This window comes from Polyodon spathula, chromosome 4 (assembly GCF_017654505.1).
Source record: "Polyodon spathula isolate WHYD16114869_AA chromosome 4, ASM1765450v1, whole genome shotgun sequence".
In the NCBI taxonomy this organism is placed as follows: domain Eukaryota; kingdom Metazoa; phylum Chordata; class Actinopteri; order Acipenseriformes; family Polyodontidae; genus Polyodon; species Polyodon spathula.
Window position 1 is genome coordinate 35441765 of NC_054537.1, and position 23234 is coordinate 35464998.

Below are 23234 nucleotides of genomic sequence, written 5' to 3' on the forward strand. Positions count from 1 at the left end.
TAACAGAAGTAAAGAATATCGCATACATAATGAATACTTCATGAAGAATGTCACCTCATACAGATCCTTAGGCCTATATGAATATAAGATTCAGAACAGGGGGATATGTAAAAATACATACAAGGTTCCTGAGCATCTTCATGAACTGGCAGTACCAGGCTGAGCAACCTAATGTTCCTGTACACACCTGCCAGTCTCTATACCCTGACTCTGCTCTGAGCGGCCAGGGGCTACTGGTCTGCAGCTGTGGTAGAAGTGCCACATTTTATGTTGTTTGTTAACTATACCCATTACTTATTGCACAATATGCCAATTGATGATAACAATTCATCCCAGTTCTGTGCCGTGGAAAAAGAGCTGGAGCTCCATTGTACCTGGGACATCTTAAAAGAATTATAGAAAGAAAATACGACTACTACTACTACTACTAATACCACTACCACTACTACTGGCTCTAAGTGGCATGCTCTGTTGTTCCTGGGATATCTTAAAAGAATTATAGACAGAAAACACAACTACTACTACGACTACGACTACTACTATAATAATAATAATAATAATAATAATAATAATAATAATAATAATAATGTAAATTTTACTGACGCAGGCACGATGGTTTCCAAGTTTGGAGTGTCTCAAGTGAACCATTTTTAAACTGAAGCAGTTTTAAATATAAGAAGAAAATGTAGGAGTGGCAAAACAAAACCATTTTAACATATTAGTATTCCGTTGACACCGGAACGATGAATACCAAGTTTGGAGTCTGTTGGTCAGACGGTTTTCAAATAAAAGCAGTCTGCTGTTAAGGACGTGTTTCGAGGGAAATCTGCGGCAGCCATTTTATTATTGAATTGTATCACAGCAACTTCTGCTTTGCAAGCAGGTTTGGATGGTGATAATATCTGCCAAGTGTCAGATCAATCACTTCAACTGTGCCAAAGAAGAACATTTCAGGAGGTTTCAAGAAGAAGTGCGTCTCACGGCCATTTCAGTTTAACACCAGTTTCTTAAAAGTCAGTTGTACTGCTACAGTGTCAAGGATGATGCTTGTGAAGTTTCCAGTTAGTCAAGTAAATCGTTTGTCAACTGAGGCAGTTACAAATTTCGGCCATCTTGTTTTATAAAACATAACCATTTTGACAGATTTGTATTCCATTGTTACTGGGACAATAACTACCAAGTTTGGAGTTTGTTGGTCAAACGATGTTCAAATAGCAGCAGTTTGCTGTTAAGGGTGTGTTTCATCAAAGTTTGTGGCAGCCATTTCGACATTAAAATTTATCGCAGAAACAACTTCTTTGTAAACGTGATGCAGGTTTGGATGCTGATGATATATGCCAAGTGTCAGATCAATCGCTTCACCGCTTCCCAGGAAGAAGAGTTCGAAAGGTTTCTAAAAAATGTATCAAACGGCCATTTTTGTTTCCGGTCAACACAATTTTTTAAAAGTCAGTTCTATTGATACAGTATCAGGGAAGATGCTTGTGAAGTTTGGAGTTAGTCAAGTAAATCGTTTGTCAACTGACGCAGGTTTAAATTTCAAATGTAAACGTAGAAGTGGCAGCCATCTTGTTTTATAAAACATCACCATTTTCACAAATTTGTATGCCATTGTGACTGGGCTAATAACTACCAAGTATGGAGTTAGTTGGACAAACGGTTTTCAAACAGCAAAAGTTTGTTGTTATGGGGGCGTTTCGATAAGATTTGTGGCAGCCATTTTGACATTAAAATTTATCACAGCAACTTCTGCTTCGCAAACTTGATGCGGGTTTGGATGCTGACGATATATGCCAACTTTCAAATTTTTTCAGCGTCAGACAGCCAATGTATCCAGCTTGTTACCTGCCAAGTCAGAACCTGATCAGTGACACAGCTTCAAATCAGCAGCAGTTTAAAGTTTTGGGAAGAAAAAAAATAATAAAAAAAAAAAAAAAAAAAAAAAAAAAAAAAACTTTAACAATAACAATAGGCTTCCCAGCCTTTGGCTTGGAAACCTAATAAGAAGCTAAAAGTTTGGTTAATTGTGCTTAACAACATGCATTTATACAAACATTAATAATAGGCATACTAGAGGTTTACATTTGCAGTGTCTTTTGCGTTCTTTCTTGTGTGTGTGTGTGTGGTTTGCTACGACTTTGCTAAAGAATAATGTGGGGTCCCGCCAGTTAAACGGGACCTTGACAGCTGAAATCTCATGAGACACAAGCACGATTCCTGCAGTTTACATGGGTTTTTCCAGCTATTTTCATTGTGAGAAAGCGATTGACCCTGCCCTTAAAGTCGTGCTGACCAAAGGACATTCTTTTGCTTTGATGTATTCACTTGACAACATCAGAGAGTCAGGACTGTAGAGTCGATTTTCACGTGCATGTAAATCCAACCAGTGTAGACACACAATTTCTAAGCATTACTTTCCAATGCAGAGAATAATTGTACTGTATATATTTAATGTATATAGTCATTTAATTATATGTAATATATGATTAATTAAATCAGTACTGAATAGTTAACACAATTAGACATATTAATACATTTCAATGGACAGAAATGTATTTGGTTTATGGTTCAATACTGTAAATTAAATACTAAATGTGCTATATCCAGTTAGAACCACAGGTAAACAATAGCACCTTAACAGACAGGTACCTCTTTCAAACTTTATTAAAACACAGACGAAACGGATTTTCAAAAGATAGAATGCATATGCTTTATCTGCCGACCAGATCAAGAATTTACATGAATTAAAACACTGTCTCTGCTTCAGACCTTCCAACACACTGCTGGGTAATTTCAGTGAACCTGAAAGAGCAGGTTTGCGGTTTTTTTCAAATTGTACATGCACATTTAAAAAAGAATACAAGTTTAAAGGCGCCTCATTTTTTTTCTAATATTTCAAATGTCAAGGTTACATTTTAAAGGATGCCATTAAAAAAGATCCCCAGATACATTTTGAGATAAGTTTAGGTGAAAACCGCAGGGTGCATTGAGTGCTGAGGAGAATACAGGTCTTCTGAAAGGAAACGATCTGAGACAAAGTCGAGGATGTTATGCTATTAAGCATGACTTATCTCCAAGGATACTCCATGTGTCCAGTGGTTACAGCTATGACAAGACAAGTGCTGTGGTCGTCTCTCATTTTAAAGACCTGATTACAAACAAAGTCGTCTCAGTGCTATACACTCAAGGACTCTATTATATTTGTTTAACCAAACTGGACTGTAAACTGATTTTATATCCCAATGAAATGAGAGATTCCACTGGTTATATAATGTGTTGTATTCACAAAGCATGTGTATCTTATCTCATTTTTAACCAACTTAAAATATGTTATATTTCCCCTTATTCATAAAAATGTGTACATGTGTGTATGTGTGTACATGTGTATGTGTGTATATGTGTGTATATATATATATAAACTGTAAACGTGGTTAACCAAAGTACAATTTAGTAAGCAGCTTATGTTTTATTTAAGTCTTTATCTATATCACTTCTGTCAAATAAATGCAGTGAACTGCATGCGTGTATTTGCATAAGATCAAATTTATATTAGTATAAAGTAGACTTGTCTTCATTTAAACGCCCAATACACACACAAATTAACTGTCCTAAAAACACTGCCAATTAATCTACTAAATATACAAACAACCTAAAAACGTTAGAAACAACAAGAGTTTTTCATCATGACCTATTCTCATTCTTTCAGGCACAGTTTAACAGTTCAACTTTGCATAACTGACTCAGAAGTATTAAACCATAATTCCAAAGGTAATATTTTCTTTATTATTATTATTATTATTATTATGCACACTAATTTGCAGTTTAAACATGAAGACTCAAGGCGAATTCAACAGCCCCTGTCTTCCCTATATTACCTATTCAATTCACAAAGCAACTTACTTCGAGTAGAAATACAGAAATATTGCACTGTCCAACTCTTATGTTGCAAATGCAATGCAAGCTCTACAAAAAGGAATAGCCCTGTGGAATAGACAGACCTAGGAAAGAGAGATTGGGTTTCTCTGGCACACATGTAAGCACAACTATAAGTCAAGCCTGCTCAGCCTGAGCTTGCAAAAAGGTTGTCACGACTTTGCCAAAAGTAATGAGACTCCAAGGACAGTCACAGGATTAGAGAACCTAAGCAAATCAGAATACCAAGAAGAGCATCCTAACAAAGAGTTGTATTATGTGCTATGAACTGACTCCCTCAGCAACCGTCCTTTTTAAGCAACTTTCTGGGGATTTCATGGCTGCAAATGCAATTTAAAGAATCAAACAGAGAATGTGAAAAGGTTATTTCAACCATAAAACTACCCTCTGCAAAAAACTGTCACACAAATCAGCCAACCTCTCAGTATTCCAGCCTACGAGTTATTAAATATGAGTAGCTGGTATCATTCATATTATAATTTCCACCCAGGTAAAGCACGACTTTAATCTCGGGCCCCTTTCACGCTGGCATATTCTACCTGGGTCAGGACCCCGGTTGGGTATGTGACTTCACCCTGCTTTTGATAAAGAAGGGTTGACCTGGGTGACAGGTGCAAGTGCACAATGCACGTATCAATGCCCCGCAAGCAGCGTCTTACAGATGCTTCCATCCAAGCTTCTCTGCATTGAACTGTCAGCCAAAACATTGATTAGTGCAAATGTTTCTTCACCTCTGCTGTAATCTGGCTCATGCTGTGTCTCAGTCAACAAAACAATGGCTAAACAGATTAATTAGAAATGCTCCTTGTGGAAGTGAAACCTTCACGTAGACATGGCTGTTTGTTACTGCATCAGCTCACGAACGGCCGTCACGCATTTTGTCTCGCTCAACCCGGGTCAAAGCGTTTCAACCCACATCCTGAGGTGGGTCGCTGGGACCCGGGCCAACCCGGGTACGACCCAGGTACGGGGTTTCCAACTACACGGGATTGTGTCTAGTGTGAAAGGGGCTTAGGTTTCTGATTTCTTTGTCATGACTTTTAATAACTGGTACACTTTAAGAGAATGCATCTCACCTGTCCAGTCAATGGCTTACAACAGTCCCTTGCAGATAACATCAGCCGTGCAAACAAACACTATCTGCTAACAAACACTACTGCTGTTTGATTTATTTAAGGCTTCTTTAAGCCAAAAAAATACCTGAAATAAAAATATTCATATCCATTGTATACACGTTACATTAAAGTTATAGTATAGAAATAGAGAATAATATTTTATTACAGCAGCCTGCTGCATATGCATTCAATTTGATACCTGTATTTGTAGAATTTAATAATTTACGGGGGGGGGGGGGGGGGGGGGGGGGGGGGGGGGGGGGGGGGGGGGGGGTCATACAAAACAGCATCACAATCAAACAGTAAAAAAAAAAATAGTAATATGAAGCTGCAAAGTTCAATATGTTGGTAAGATATATTTTTATTTAAAACAAAACAATACGAGTTACAAAAGCAGACATCCTGCTTTTTTCTATAGCCTGCAAGAATAACTGACAAACCAAAACAAAACAAAACACACACATTTTAAAATAATTAAGGTTTGATTAAAATTAACGTAAACTTAACTGGTTGTCTGTTAACCACAGGTTTATGACCAAATAGACCTTCACATGTCCTTAGACTATTAACTGCTATTACCAATCGTTGACGGGCTAGTAATGGATCCCACTGCACATTCATGCTTTATAAATGCTCTTGTTTCCATTAATAAATCATTGCAGAGTAATGTACTTCATGTTGTGGTTTTTGGTACTTTATCTAGTTCACAAAAGCGATTAATAGCAACAACTGCAAACTGTGCATAATACAATTTAATTATAGAACACTACCTAATTGTACATATTAATGTCCCAAGGATTCATAAGCATCAGGTCATCTAGTATAAATGACATAATTGAGATTGACTTTTTCATACACTCTTATTAGATTTTAAATGTGTACAATTATAGAAATAGCGAATAAGCAAACAAACAAACAAAAAAAAAACATTACCTTATAAAAGTTATATTTTGCAGTTCTTCTGTGCTATGCATTATACTATGCGTTATGTATCCACCATAGTTTACCATGTTTTTTGATAAGCCATGCCATACCATACCATACTGTACCTCTCTGGGCTGCAATGCTTACCTATGCTTTACTATCCTTTTACTACTGTATGCTTTACTGTATTTTATTATGCTTTATTGTTTTTACTATGGTAAACTTTTATGAGAGATGTTACAAAAATAAATACATAAATAAAAACTACATAGTGCCTAAAAGTCATTAGGTTTGCTAGTACTGCACAAGAAAATCATGAATTCACAGAACCGATGGCATTCTGAAAGCCAACGTAATTCCTACATTTCTACTTAAAGCTTACCGTGTTTATCTTTTCCATAGTTAATGTACAGAATAACAAGCAGTGTGGGTTAAAAAAGACACAAGTACGCAGTTTAGGGGTTAATATACTGACCTTCAATCATCCTGATAGTTTGTTTTTAAAGAGGTATTTTTTCTTCTAGATAGGTATTACAGTACTCCCTTGTTATTGCACAATTTGACAATTGTGCAGCTGACCCTTCTCTAATCCAGCCTTTATTTTGTGTAGCACAAAATTGTGAGGGGCGACTGTGCTGTATTTAATAAAAAATGTTTATGTGTTTACTTCAGATTACTTCTAATGTGCTTTAACTTGCCCTGCACTTCTAAAATGGTTACAAGTAAAAGCAAATCTGTTTACTATAGTTCTTCAATGTATTAATCATTTTGTATACTGCCTTTTTATCCGCGTGTCTTGTTGGAATGCAGCAATCCAAGCCCCACAAAATCTCTATCCATAATGAATTACACCCTTAGGGCAGCCCAAACTACAAGCCTGAATATGCCTGCTCTGGGAGTAGAGAGAGAGAGGTTGCATTATTTATTTATTTCCTCTATTGCTCACTCATGGGAATGCTTTCATTACAGGTAAATAGCCTGCACACGGATGTGCTGTAGCAGCATCTCTGTCATTTTATCAGAAAGCAAGGCACCGCACACAGCAGACAGAAATACTTATTTTGTGGATGTTGTGCTTACAATTAGGGAACATGCGCTCAGTCATCACTAAAGTGTTATTAACATAGCATTTATTTTTTTGTTAGAATAGGAGTCACATACTCCAGAGAACGATCACTCATTTAAACTGCGATGCTTTACTGTTTTAGATGAAAATGGCAGATGCTTTTTATGGAGTACCATAAAAAATATATTTCTAGATGCTGTAAAAAGTACTATTGGTTCTGTTTTGATTCAAAAGTGTCTTTGCTCTTGGAACAATGAGTGGTAAATACAACCACAGCCTTGCGAAGAACAGGACAGAACAGTTTACATGCAAAAGGGACAAATCCTGCCAACAGAATGGTGCTTGGTACTTAAGCCACATGGAGCAGTTTGAAATTCATGAAACTTCAAGCCAGCATTATGAATGTAACAACATTTTGAGGAAAAGTACAATATAAAAAGAGACTTATTAAATGAAAGCCAGAAAACAAAAAGATCTTACACGTATACATTTTTCTGTTTTTTTTTTTTTTTTTTTTTTTAAATCAAAAACCAGCAAATGTGCAATTGGAATTCCTCTAAAATGCAACATATAGAGAACCAACTACAACACTCCAATCTGCCCTCTTCTAAAAAGCAAAAGATAGGTTTTAAACTGTTAGCAGCACAGGTTTAGCCCCCCCACTACCTTCCTGGACTACATTAAGGTCTTTCTGTTGTGGTTTGTCCTTTTTAATACAGTACTTACACACCCCCCACAAAAAGAGCCCACAGACCAGCTCTTCTAGTTGAATACAATATCAGAAGAGACACATTGTTAGGCTACGGTTAGAATTTCTTTTTGCAGGCTGTGCTGACACGAAGAGGAAGTTGGCCACCTCCATAAACTCACCTCGTACTCCTCTTTGAACCCGTAGCCCTCGGCACATTTCATCTGGGTGATGTGCTGCAGCAGGTCGGCTACTCGTATGGCTGGGTGAAGCTGCCCTGTTTGGTACGGCACATCGACTGGTTCCCTCTTCTTGTAGGAGTGGGACTGGACCAGGCTGCTTGTGTCGCTCACTAGTGTGTGGTTTTCATCTACAACACAGCAAATTACAACAATAGTGCAACGTTTACAGCTTTAACTAACATACATTCACTTACAGCAAAATACTTCTAAATATATTTGTTTATTAACAAAAATAAAACGATAAATGTGTCAAAAAGAGATGGCTGTAAACAAATCTAAACAAAAACAAAAAGTGACTCCTTTTTACAATGTATAAAAAGGACAACATTTTTGGAATGGCTGTGGAACAAGGTAAAAACACTGTTTAAAAGACTAATACAGTTGCTGTTCCTTGTACTTCTGCAGCAGTCACCCCCTACTGCAGTGAGATGGTACTGCAGTCTCAATTATACTAGAAGCCAATTGTGCCAAACTGTATCAAATAAACAATGGTGCTTAAACAAAATTAAAAAAAAACAGGACAGCAGAAAGTGATACAAAATACAGGCATTTATTTAAATAACAAAACATTTTGGCCTAAAAAGACCACTAAGCAGGTACTAGAAAGGTCTAGAAAATTGTAACACACCTGCAGTAGTTATGACAAACTACTTAAATATTGCCTATGACTGAACTGCAAAATACGTTATCTCAAGTAACTAGACTACTGTGATAATGTGGTTGCACAAAAATGCTGGATCACACAATAGTGCATGTTAAATGGAGTGTACTGCTGAAGCTACAATGGCAATGTCTGAAGTAACACCTTCAAAACAAAAAGACAAATAAAAGACAAATGCAAGAAAGCCCACCTACTCATGATTAATGCTCTGATCAGTCACTTGGCATGCCATACTAGCTAATGGCTTCACAGCAGACCATGGGTTAAACACTGGGCATGAAACGCTATATGTCAACTGCCATGCAAGTCAACACACAACAGAACCAGCCAAGTAGGCTTGATTCTGTATGAACCACACAAGCCTCTTCCCCCACAGGGCAAACTGGGAACTTACCATTGATTGGCACTTTTTAAGAAGATACATAACAGGTTAATGTGAAGAAAAAAAAGGAGGAGAAAAAGGAAACAGGGTATAAGCAACAATACAGTATGCAAACCTGTACATTTTAAGCAGAGGTACTACAGCCAGGTTCACGTGCCTTTTGGGAGGTTAAGTGTTTTACAATGTTAAACAAGTAAATGGAAATATAAAGAGAAATGTGTACGTATTGGAAGGACACTGCAATTGGGTATTTCAGATTGCTGGCTATTAAAATAGAGGCTCTTGAAAGGAAATATATTGAATACTCCTCTCCTAAACTCTTTATTCCCTTTACTCTTGAAAAAAGTCAGGTTGAAGGTCTTAGACTTGATTTTTTACATGTTTTCTGCTCAGCTGTTCTACAGTAAAGTTTTTATTTTATTTTATTTTGAATAACATTAATCAAATTAAACTGTTTTGAATTGATCTAGACTAACTCGACAGCAGGTAGCTGTGACCTCTTTGTACATTTCACTTCCTACTCCATACTACTGAAAGTGCAAATCAATGCCAATTGCTTAGGTCATCTTGTGATAGAATTATGTGGACTTTGCATAACAATTGAAATAGAAATTCATGCTTCTTGATACATCTTCCAGCCTTCAAGGTGCTACTTTCATTCTAGGGAAAAATAGCAAACTAATGTGCTGTATCTGATTTATTTATTAATAAGTTGTACAAAATGTTCATGCTACAGGGGGATTTTTTTCATGCTTTTTTTTTTTTTTAAAAGAATACTTAAATAAATGATTTTCAATTTTCAAAAATTGTCTTGAAACATTCCAATCATTCAAAAAGGCAGAACATGAACACTATTATATTTTCTATAGATTTTTTTTAACAACCTAAGGATATGATTTCATTAACCCTCCTATTATGTTCAAAATTTAGGTACATCTATCATGTTTTGGGTCATATTGACCCAATGCAATTTCAAACTAATTTAAACAGCCTTAAATTGATAGTGTTTTTATTTGCAAATGTTTTACTCTTATGCTCTTTTAGTCCAGGAGCTGTGATAAAATTTCTTTTGACTGGCCAACCTGGGAGCTCCTCATTTTGGAGAGTCTTTCACAGTGTAATGCTGTTGCAATACTAACAGTGAAAATTAGGCTCTGTTTTGTAGATATATATTGTTTGTTTTTTTGTTTATAAATATCTCCAGACAGGTGCAGCCATTTCCAGAGATAATACAAATATAATAACAACAAAATAACAAATTGAATAAATTTGTTTTATTCCTGCATACAAATCTATATAGATAAATGCCACGGGTCACAGTGACCCGAAACATCTTATTTGAATACATGACCTGTTCTAAAAAAATAAACATCTCAAAACTTCTGTTTTCTGTGTATAAGTTCATGACCCCAACTTAGGAAAAGTCTTAAAACATTATACAGAAAATGAAAAGAAAAATAGCATTTAAGCTAATTGGAAACTAGGGTCAGGTCAAATAGACACAAAACCTAATAGGAGGGTTAAAGCACTTTGTTTAACTACTCTCACCTGAGCAGTATGGTAGATTGCAGGTTTTAATTAGTTACCTCAACAATTACAGTCATACCAATGGTAATGCGCAAGCTGTTGCGCCACTCTGTCACTCCCTTCATCCTGTCCACATTGTCTGTCCATGCATATGAGAGGTCATACACATACGTGACATCACACGCACGACACTTAATGCGGATGGGATGGAGTGAAGCCAGTTCCAGGTCATTTCTCCTGATTTCACAGATAAGAAAGCAGACAGGTATGGAAGTGAAGCGTTCCTCAATGGGATAAGCTAAAATAACTGGAATGCTTTATGCTTTAGCAGCTGAATCCCTGTGCACTTTAATACAGGCTAAATATATTTACATATCTAGTACTCCTTTGTTTTTTTAATTACCTAACAGTAAGTCATGGGAAAAAAAATAAAAATAAAATTCTCACCTAAAATTGCAGTTGGCACAAAAGGATCTGCCCATACACCATAACCAGTGCGGTGTGGAGATTTATAAAAGGAGAGAAAATATGGGGGTAAATATCGGAAAGTACTGTGTTTTTGTAAGATAGGAAAATACAACTTTAAGTGTTAATGTATATAAAGCACCAAACCCAAATTTGTGCCGGCCTAATGGTACAGTAGCTTTAGTGCAAACATGCTATTCAGCCCAACTAAAAACACAGAGCAGTAGGATTTTTGAAGAAAGTTATTGAGCAGCAAAGGCATAGAGCCGACAACAAAGACAGTGGTTAAAGCCCTACTTTCCATGAACAGCAATGCTTTCATTTGAATTGCACACAGTCAATGAGCCAGCAGAGTTCAAACTTACAGTACTTTATTTCTTACTAAATTAATTTACAAAACTAAAAGAAATGCACTCTGAACCAGATCTCAGCAACATAACAGCAACTCCACGCTGACTGTAGACGATAGTTGTTGTATTAATGCACTATATGTCAATTGCACTATACAATACTGCAACAGTAAAATAACATTGTGATTACCTGGATAGTAAGAAGCTGGCACCGTCGTGCTGAGTGTATTGGTCTTCATTGTAAATGAAGATGGTGAAGATACAGCTTTAAAAGAAAAAAAAGCAAGCAAACCAGAGACGTGATAAGTTGAGGCAGAAACATACTCATGAAATCTTTCCTACATTAGTGAGTTTCATGATCTATCGGAGCAGCCACCATAAAGCATGTCAAGTGTTCGGATCAATGTGTCACCGAAAAGATTAACAAGCAGGCAGCCTTGAAAGAAAGTGTCGACAACACAGTAAAAAGCAGAGTTCAATTCTGGGGGTGCGAAGATTCAGGTGCTTGCTAAACAGTTTTTTATTTTAAGAGGAAATCAAACTTTGACACCATACAGGGGATTTAAAAGATTGGATTCAAATGACCTAACCCACCATGCCAATAATTAAACTTAAAGGAGCAGCTAACAGTAACACTTATCTGCCATCTCACTTCTTTTTTACAGTCGTGATTTGGATAAAAGACATTTGGTTTTCCTGCTCCATGGTCTTGAAATATCTTCAGGAAGGACTAAAACTTACTGTCTTGTTATATCTAAAGGAGTTCAAACAAAAAATATAAATCTCTGAAGTCGAGACATGTTTTTCTTTTGGCTGGCGCTCCTAAATTGTTTCCTGTAATTTTATTAATTTATTTGTATTGGTTGTGCTCATTTGAATTTGTGTGTGTGTGTGTGTGTTTTTTTTTTTTTTTTTTAATTATATGCCACCTTCCTGATCAGGTCTCCCTTGAAAAATAGATGTTAATCTTAAATTGACTTTCCTGGTTAAATGAAGGTTAAATAAATAAAGCTCCTTTCATGGCAATTTAAGATCACTTTCAATATTAAGTTCACCTGTGTATTCTGCATTAAGAAAACCTTCTGCAGTCCCAAACATATCAAACCATACAATTAACTATCAAGTAAGACCAGACCCTCTGAAATGTTAGCTGCAATGCTATTAGAAACAAAAACTAATAAGAACAGTGCATAGAAGAAAACTAAAAAAACTAACTTCTTACTAATTCTTGGACAAATGTTTTGACTATGTACCATTTTTGTTGGTTCCTTGAGTGGCTTCAATAGTGAGATTCCACTGTATAATACAAACAGAGTACTGGAAATATTGAGTTTCTTTGACGGACTTGACAAGGAACCATAGCATTTTTATCAGAATAAAAAAAGGGGATGAGTAAAAAGTTAATATGAGGAAAGGTATTTGAATTTAAAGTACTGGTTAGAACCCTTAAAGGGCCTCTACCCAGTTCACTTCAATTCACGTGCAAACTAAACTATACATCTTCAGGGGACCCCTGTAGAGCACATTACTTCTACTTCAATCTTAAACACCATTTAGAACTGACAGATGGAAAAGGTCACATCAGAAATGGTTTGTCATAACCTACATTTGTGTGCATGACAGTATGTTTTTAAAAAGTGCATTTCGTTTGAACTAGTTGAGAGACCCTATATGGGGTACTATACAGCACTAAAAGCACCTTGCTGGGTTTAGTGTGGAGGTGTATTTGCCAAGTTAGGCATTATGATAACATACAGTGAATTTTGATAACTCAATTGCTAACCATTCTTCAAGGATCAAGTGATTTACTATAAACCCTTTTCATCTTTTGTAGACTAAATTGAAAATAGCTGCCAGTTTTCACTTAAAAAGAATGCAACAAAGAAATACCCCAATAAAACTATACAATAATATAAAGCTTTCTTTCTTTCTAAAGGACTGATTCACATATTGCCTGCACATACCACAGACAGTGCGTAATGCGTCTCAGCTGGAAAATAAGTTATACTTATATTGTGTACTGTTGACTGCGATTAAACAGCAATGTCTCTGGGTAAAGCAACTGGTGAAGTGAGAATCAACTACTTCTTGTGACCACAGGGATGCAAAATATTAGGTAAAAGAAACAAGATTACATCTTCCATTGAGGTTGTGGGTGTCCATGAAGGAGAATGCCTCATCACAGTTTGTCCCCTGTTCAGTGTAGCTTTTGTCCATAGAGTTCACCATCACAGTCATCTCTTGCCGAGTGCTGCTTTGCGTCTCTTTGCGTTTCTTTGCAAGTTTTCTAAAGAGATAAAGCCATAAACATACAGTTGTAGGTAACCACATACTTGAAATTCATACAAAAAGGAATTATTATATCAAACTCTGATGCATGTTCTTTCCTCTCATTTAGAATTTCCAGTTTTATTAAATCAAAAAACAATACGTGTCAAAAATGATTTTTTTTTTGTATACCTTTATTAACTGTATCTAAAATCTGAAAATTATAAACATTCATACTTAATTGGAGTTCAAGAAATTCCATAAGCAGCCACAAAGGGCAAGAGTATTTTTTTCCCTTGCCTTACCTGACATGTAATTGTCTATTACAGTTTGCAATGCTACTTCTTTCTCATGTCTGAGAAAGAAAGTTAATATAGATAAAGCAGTACATAGAGACTGGCAAATGATTTTTTGTAAATTGATACAATTTATAACAACTTGCTGGCAACTAAAATATAATGCAAGTTGAACGTTGCTAAAACCCAAGTTACGTTTTATGAACATAACCACATAACAATATATATTTTTTTTTAAATCAATACTGGTTTTGCATTCTGCATTTTATTTAGGGAACTAATTATGTATGTTTTATTCTAACATCTCTAATCTACCTGCCGACACAATTGTACAGAGACCACTAAATAACATGGTTTTAATCCAAAATTAATTTCCGAAAAACATTTTTCACTGAAAATAAAAAATCACTCACTGTGGAAATGAGATCTGAGGTAGTATTGATTTATAGCACATAGCCCATAATTGATCAATTATAGTTTTCTTTTACGAATGAGACATCACCCTTTTTGAAAGATGCTGTTGAGAAAATATCTGGGCATGGTGGTCTGACATTATGTCATAAAAACTAGAAAAAGTACCATAAGCTACCAAACTAACAAAATACCATGTTAACACCGAAGAATGCGACGGCCTTTTAAATTAACTAATTTTCTACAACATTTAACTCAAAGTTATTCATAACAAAGAACTGCCTAATGAGATAACAGAAATGGAGAAGGAACCTCACTAAAAAGACTTTATAAAAAAGATAAGTAATTTAGGGGAACTCATTACGGTGCATAAAATGACAATGGATGAACCATGCAAGATTTAACGAGAGAAAATAAACACAAAACAAAAACCCTTTGTACAGCTGACTGTAGGCTCAAAAAGTAAAAAAAAGTAAAAAAAATGGCAAAACAGATTAACATGTTTAAAAGACTGTGCTACTCTGGTATCTTCAATTAATTTATTAAGAAATACTATTACCTGAAAACAAACACCCATATTACAACATTACAATAAACTCATTTTGAGGTTATTCCAACTTGGAATTTTCAAGGCTGCTTTGGAAGTCCTTAAATATGTATTATTTGTTAAAGAAAAGCACTTGTGATAGTTACAGTTAAGATATAATGAAATGACTTCCCTTGTTGTATAAATGGAATAACAAACAAGGCTGTCGTTGGTAATGCAGCTGTTCTGTTAGCTATTTCTTTTCAGCTCAGTAAGGTGTGCTAGCTTAGAATTCTCTTAGTGTACACGCACACTGAGACCTCTCAATTTTAATAAAAAAGCATTGGTTCTTTGCAATAAGCAAGCACTTCCACACAATGCAAAAAAGGAAAGCACTTTGAAACTGTAGAAACTCTTCTAGAAAACACTTTAAACAAAATGTGAGTAAATGTTTTGTGAATACAAGGTCTTGTGCAGATGAAAGCTGTTTATATATATATATATAATATATATATAATATATATAATATATATATATATATATATATATATATATATACGAAGTATGTCATAAACTATTTTTGGTACATTAAAAACAAAAAACTTCTTTTAAGTGACAGTAAGAGCTGACAAAGCTGAAACAGGCAGGAAATTGTCAGGTGAAACCATCACTGCGCTCTTACTTCACCCATGCTCTGACAAGGCTTTCCAGCACACACTGCTTAACTGGTACAGCTGGGTTTCGGTGGGTTCACTTCAGACAACACAGGTAGTCACCACCACTGGGCAAGTCAGTGGGTTGCTGAGGATTGAAAAGTTCTGTGAAACAGCCTAATGTGCCTTAGATCAGTGGCTCTCAATCCTGGTCCTGCCTGCTGTTACTTTTTTTCCAACTCAATTTCTTTATTGAACACTCAGTTAAACTGACAATTGGCCTAATCAAAGCTGTTGAATGATATGGAGATTTCAAATTATGTATGAAATTGAACACAACTTGAAATCTCCAACTTTTTATACGCTGAAGAATAGTTAAAAAATGTGATTAACCAAATTGTTAGTTCAATTGAGTTCATTTAAGTAACTGAGGGCTCAGTTGGAACAGAAACCAGCAGACAAGAGGTCCACATGACCAGGGTTGTGAACCACTGCTTTAGATGTGAAGAAAGAGCACTGTTCTTTGTGACTAAAACCACTGACATTTGAATTGTAAAACATAATCAGAATATAAACACATCTGAAGTGAAACAGTGTACTTCTTCTGTACTTTTCTTTTTCAAGTATACAAACATTTCTAACCCTTTTAGCTATTTTTATTTATTTTGTTGACAAAAGCCATACTCATGTTTAACATGCTAGAAAATAAATTTGTCTGGCATAGTAATGAGATCATTGAATGGACATCAAATCGTGTCAATCATTTGGTTTGTTTTCTTCATTTTTAACTGAAGACATTTCAGTCTTTTTTTTGTTGGTTTAGCAGAAATGGACACATCTTGAACATGTATGTAGGTTGCCACAGAACGGTCATTTTTGCATTGGAAATTACACATAGTTGTGTAATGTTGTTCATAATGAACAGTACACGATTTCACTGATTAAACAAATGTCACATAGTGCTTAGTCATTACTACAGTTGTTTTAGTTTTAATCAAACGACAGTGACTCTTCAAAACTTCTAAAGGATATCTACTGTATTGGGCTGTTGCAGAGAACTTTTCAATCCTCAGCAACCCAGTGGTGGTGCCTGCCAATGTTGTCTGAAGTGAACCCACCTACTGTACCAGTTAAGCAGTGTGTGCTGGAAAGCTTTGTCAGAGCATGGGTGAAGTAATAGCACAGAGGCAGTCTTACCTGACAATTTCCTGTCTTTTTCTGCTTTGTCAGCTCTTACTGTCACTTAAAACTCCATTTTTTATTTTTAATTTCCATTGTTTTTTCTACTGGAATGCAGAGTTAAAATATCTGTATACATATGCAATGGAAAGTACATCGTTTCTTTTCCATTGTAGGTTTCTCTGTGTAAGTTGTAGGTTTGCAAACCATCTTAGTATTTGCAACATCATCTATTATTAAAGCAAACATTTCCAAGTATGACTTGAAATATATTATACACTTATAGACTTCTCATTAATAGACAGTGTATTTGAATTGTATGTTTACGTATGTGGAGTCTGTGCAATTATGTGGAATAATAATAATAAAATAAAAAGTTGAAGGGAACAAAACTTTACAAATGCATCAAATAACTGCTGTAAAAATGTATTTGCAATATTAGTATAAAAATATATAATTGACTATTCCACTGGTCATGTTAAGCTTTGTATGGAAGATTAATTAAACCAAACATACCAGGAAATAAAGTTAACAAGCAAAACAGTACACAGTGTAAATAATGGTTTAAGTAGAATAGAAGACAAGCTTACCATAAACATTTTCTTTTCACATTTAATAATGCACTTATTTTACAGCCACGTGTAGTGAACAAGATGTTTTTTTGTTTTTTTTGCATACTGCTGTATAATTGAAATAAGTTGCATTCACATTTGCCTCTGTGCTGTCAATTTAAGTTTCAACAGTTGTGCTACTATGTAGCACTACATTATTTGCATCGCTAGCATCTGACTACCTAAAGTTTGATTAAACTTTTTTTTTTTTTTTAAATTTGCTCATGATCGCTGTTTAACTGTAAACAGCAGCTAATGTGTTTGTGACCTAGCGTAACCAGCGCAGTGTCATAAGGGATATGCAGTTTTCTTAAATAAAACTGGGTCGCTGTTGATAAAAAGGGGGTCGCTAGTCTTATACATCTGAGTTGAAAATGCACTGAAGTTATTTATTTATTTATTTATTAATTGTCTCCAATTGGAGAATTCTGTGTAAACGTGACTTATGTGAAAGCTTTTCACTGGGATTTAGTTATTTTTTAAAATCGGGCCTACTCACACACACACACAATATTATTACTGGAGAGCGCAGATCTGCATAGCAAATAACTTGCACAGTACAGTCATCTCTCGCTTATAGCCTACAGTGTCCATTTTCTTAAATTACTATTAGATAGATAAATAGATAGACATGAGGTAATATTTTTACCTCATTCACGATAGGAAGCAAAATGCTATATTATAGGGCCGAGGCCCTTATCCCAAGTAACATATTGTGTGTGTGTGTGTGTGTGTGTATGTAGGTTTTTTTTTTTTAAACGCCCTCATGTCAGTCTTCTATCTTCAAAATGTTGTTTTTTAATTATAATGATGTGTATAATTTTGATCATGAGCAAGAATTGACACCGAGTACAGAAGTTAATTTCTGTTGAATTATTATTATTTATTTCATACCAGAAGCCCTTACCCTGTGCGACTTAACTCTTACAGTTGGCACAAAAAATACACATTTCAAGAATCACAGAATGTCAGCATTTTTGCTCAACTTTAAGTTGGAATTTTAACTGTAGGAAATTGTACCCAGGATTTAATTTTGAACCAAACAAGATATGCTTTCCTCAATATAGCAATTTGTGTTTTGAACTATGAAAACTGAAACTGCCAGAGAAAAATTGCTGGATTTTAAAAAATATTTTTAATTTGATGTAGGGTGAGTCTGAGATTTTGTGTAAATTTATATACGTAGCTTGTGTAAGCGTGGGTAATTGTTAAGGACTCTGATGCATCATTAATCAATGCATCGTTAACTTATTTTATACAAATAAAACATAATAAATGCGATTCATGTATTACCATAAACACGCGTTGCTGCTATACATTGTTCAGCTTACACTAGAATAAACAATTGATAATTCTATTATTTTTTATTAAGGGTTTATAGTTTGTTATAATTTTGTTTTATAATGCAGCCCTTGCCTTGTAAAAGAGAGGTACTGAGTAGCTTGTCTCCGGCCTGCAGTTATACACTCTACATCACAGCTCGGCTCAGACATAAGTTAACAAGAGAATCAATGGGTGACCGAACTTTCTAACATTTGACCGAAGTACGCAGGCGTATTTTCATAGTAAAGCCTGCGTTACATTTCTGCGTACATTTCAAACTAACCACGCATGTGCGAAGAAAAGCCCAAATGTCTTGGTAATTACTTGATCGATTTTGTTGGTTCCACAAAAAGGCACTCCTCATTAATGAGTTCTACAAGCCTATCAAATTAGGTACTTAAACTCACAGCCCTTTTTTTAGTTGTTTGAGCACATACAATTGTATGAATAATTTGTAAAAAAATATTTATGCCATTCTGTAACTTTAAAACTACCAAAATGGATTTTCACAATCTATACCAAAAAAAAAAATTATCCGTGACACGGACATCAAGTGTGCCAAATTGCGCCCCAATTGGTTTTTAAACAGGCGAGAAAACATACCATCAAAATCGGGATTAAACAAGAAACTGTCTGTTACTCTTACTATAATGGCACGATAACAAAAGAGTACATTTTATATCGCACAGTTCAGCACTGTGCTGAAGAAGTAGTGCTGTGTTTGTGGCACGTTTCTTGGCCTTCACCCATTTTCAATTACTGGTAATGATTCTCCCTGTAAGCAGTCTTAAATCTGAGTTTGTGAGGGTGGTCATGTGACTGTGTACATGACTGCAATGTGATTTTCTCAAAGCAAAGCAATCCCAAAGTCCTTATGATATGCCTGGAGAGAGTCCCACCTGATGGCAATTGAATACTTTTTATTTCTATACACTGTATATTTTATATTCTTCAACATTACCAACTGTAGACCCCTATTGACAAGCAAAATGTTACAAAGAACCTTTACAATTCAGGCTCGGTTTGAAAGACAACTCAACAAGGCGCTATTCAGCTGCAGTCAATTTCAGCACTCGACCACGCCACAGGTTAGCGGAGGATGGTACATGTGCACTACTTCAGGAAAATGGCATTTTGTTTTTGCAAGCTGCTAAAATACTGCACTTACTGTGAACCAAATAGCTCCTTCTCCACCTCTTTTGTTTTACTGAATCGGAACACGCAATGGTTTGGCAAATGGAATAAGGGCGGCAATGCTGACAGCGTGAAGTTCCGTTTGAGGACAAAATAGTACAGCTAGCTTATGTTATAAATAAAATATGCTTTAAATGCTGACCGATTTATTTTTTTTAAAAACTACCTTCACTCAAGGTGCAAAGTATTGTAGTCTGCACTGGTAAATGTGCTTACATGAAGAATTTTTAGTTTTCACAGTAAACAGTAAACAGCTACCAAGATTTCAAATCCCAGACTGTTTGAACCAAGTGCAAGGGCAAAGGCATTTTTTCAGACAGGATTGAAACAACTGAAATTGTAAAAAAAAAAAAAAAACAGCAATTCTTTTTTTTTTTTCTTTAAACTGTTCAAATGAATGTATTCCTTACTTAAAGAGCCCTTCATTTTTCCTGTTTTCAGTGCCTATGACGCAAATAACAATTAAACACTCCAATTGATATCTGTGCATGGCTGTTACCATAAAGGCCCATCCTAAACTTTGTTTTCTGTCCAAGAAGATGATTACATTAACAAATCAGGAACAGTCTGCTGTGTGTAATAAGTACTAAATTGAATGATCAGAAGGATGTCAAAGCGAAAATATTTTTTTCCATTAAGGATTTCTAAGGTGATAGAACTTCAAAAGGAACAGAGTTCATTTTTATTGGAGTAAAGCCAACTCTTAACTCTTCTTTAATGAAATATTTATCTATGCATGACATTTACAAATGTGGGCTCAATTTCAAAACTATACAGATTGATCCTTGGACTTCGCATTTGTTTCACAAAATAAAATGAGCTTAATCTGAGATTTACTTCTGAAGAAAATAATTGCAAGATTTATATTTCTACTCAAGCTCTACATTTTCATTTGGACTGGGTTACAATTAGAGGGTTATTCTTGGATTTTCAACACTGGAGTCAATCACTGAATAACTTAACGTTTGAAAATGTTAAGTATAGACATATTCAAAACTTTCATTGTAATTTTCATAAAGCCAAATGAGTCAACAACAAAGTGTGGAAGCTCCCCAAAATGCCATAAACAATGGGACATTTGTATTCAGAAAGCACACTTGAGGGAGCAAAGAAAACATTCTTATCACATTCTTTCATTCACTGGCGGCATGCAAGGAGACACCGTACAAACACAAAAATGTATAATGGAGAAGTACAGAAATTGATTATTGACAATCTGTTATAATTCTGTTTCATACCCCCCTGCCCCCAATACGTTATAATAACTGGTAAGCAATTTTTTCAATGGGCTCATCCGCTTGATATTTCCCATAATACGCGTGCGGTTGTTATGGGAAACACGCACTCATTAACACCAGCAACAGGGCGTTACCCCAGCGGGAGCTGTCAAACAAAGGAATCCCAACTCCCATATTTACTGTCTGCTCTCATCCGCATCTCAGCCGGGAAAAAAAAAAAAATTGCTCACAAGATTATAAAAAATACTGCATGGGGTAGTGTGTGATAAATGAGAATTTAATATCCACCCATTGGGTGGGCAATACACTCTCATATCATACCATGCAGTATTCTCTATGTATTCCATTTATGTCTATTGTGTGCCATTTAGTAATTTCTGCCTTAAAATAAAACATTGTAGGTTTTAACTGTAGTTTCTGTTACCTGCTGACTTTCCACTCGTTTCAGTGCTAGACAGAGAAGGTAGTTATAGCCATAAATCCAGCATTTTGCTCTTAATAGTGTAGCCATAGCTAACCATTTCTGGTGTTTCTAGAAAACTGTGAGCGGTTCACTTTCTTGGTTTTTCTCACAGCTTGTGCCTAACTGGAGGGCTGCACCGGGTGGTTAAGCTGCTTTGGAAGAGAATCTGAATTACCACAGCTGATAACACAAAAAAAAAAGCATGCATCTTGACTAAGACAAATCAAGTGCTAATAGCTAGAGGATCATCTGCTACTATCCTTTTCAGAACATAACACACACACAAGAACCATAGCTCAGTACTAGAATATTTGCATTCTCTTTTTAGTGATTTTCAAGAAACTAAAAATCCCAAGCCATAACTTTTAGCGATGAAGGTCAATTGGTATTGTAAAATAGAGCATGTTGCGCAGTCAGCACTCACATATCCAACCCTATACAATTTTGACTTCAGTGACGGTTAAACGAGTGTGACGCGTATTCTGATTATTTCATTACAACCCTTGTCCATAAAAAAATACAGTATCAAAAATACATAGCTGAAAGGACTGTTTTAAAATAAATAGGCTTCCATTTAGATGTACTGTAGTTGGTTTTGTTGGTACAGTAACAGTAACAGTACTATATTTTCAACAGAAGTAGTATTTTAATCCAGAACAAAATGATTCTGAAAATATCACTTGCCAACAGAAATGACACTTGGACTGTAATACAGTACATACGTACGTACTTTTAAATCCAGTACATATTGTAGCAGTATGCAAAATTCCCCAATAATGACCCAACAGCAAAATTAAATCAAAATGTTACCCATGCATAAAACTGGGTAAAACGTAAAAGGCAATGCAATTCAGCAAAATATTTAAAAAAACAAAACCAACAAAACAGTTTCATGACCTCATTTCTTCTTGTACTTCAGAATAGCAAGAGAACAATTCTGTAATGGCCTATTTGTGATTAGTATGGTATCCACTTGCAAGTCTTTACTTTTAGTATGTGACCCCTAAATGCATTTTAAAATGTTCCATGTTCACAACTGTGAAGAGGAGTTAATGGACAACTATAACATTAATTAAGTGCTCCTGCAGTTATCTTTTCAAATCAATCTTGTTTATTCAATTTAGCTGTGTTAGTGTTCCATATGGGCTCCTGCTGCCTAGAAACAGTCATTTACCAAGCAGACCCTACAGGAAGCTAATAGTTTAACTGTTATTCCAAATTTGTTTGACAAAACTGACATTTAATATGCCCTGTCACATTGTGTGTAATCTGCAATTTAACACAAGCAGACAAATGAGTGTTCATTTTATTTACCAGGCTGTAGTTAGTGGGGAATTAACATTTTGCTGATAAGCATCTGATAAGCATTATAATTGATGCTCGCCTTAATAGTAAACATTAGATTGAAAAATGTTTGCCCCTTTGATAGACATGAAACATGTGCTACTGTAATTTAAGTTTTTTGTTTTTTTAATACTACAAGCTAATCTCTTATGCCAGGTTAATGGTCTGGAAAACACAGTTCATGTTATTAATGTTTGTGAGATTGAGAGCTAGCATTGCCAGTGTTACATTAAAGATTAAGGGCCTCATTCAGTAAAAAAAAAAGTACCGCGCTCAAACAATTTAAACATAATGAATAAGGACACGATTTTGTCACAGTGATTTGTAGTACATTTCACAGGCAAGTTGTGGAAAAAAAACAAGAATTCACAGAAA

The 23234-nt window shown here is 35.4% G+C and overlaps 1 protein-coding gene across 9 annotated transcripts in view; it reads right to left on the reverse strand.

Moving 5' to 3' along the window:
• The window catches only part of LOC121314478 (receptor-type tyrosine-protein phosphatase mu-like), a 275442-nt gene that overhangs the window by 32360 nt on the left and 219848 nt on the right, over positions 1–23234 (reverse strand). For 4 of the 9 annotated variants that reach the window (XM_041247803.1, XM_041247802.1, XM_041247798.1 and 1 more), the window contains 5 exons: positions 13489–13640; positions 11544–11618; positions 10986–11012; positions 9024–9035; positions 7909–8096 (listed from right to left, as the gene is read on the reverse strand). In XM_041247803.1, coding sequence (XP_041103737.1) covers positions 7909–8096; positions 9024–9035; positions 10986–11012; positions 11544–11618; positions 13489–13640 — 454 coding nt within the window. The remainder of the gene's footprint in view (positions 1–7908; positions 8097–9023; positions 9036–10985; positions 11013–11543; positions 11619–13488; positions 13641–23234) is intronic. The other 5 variants (XM_041247804.1, XM_041247801.1, XM_041247799.1 and 2 more) reach the window with 2 other exon arrangements.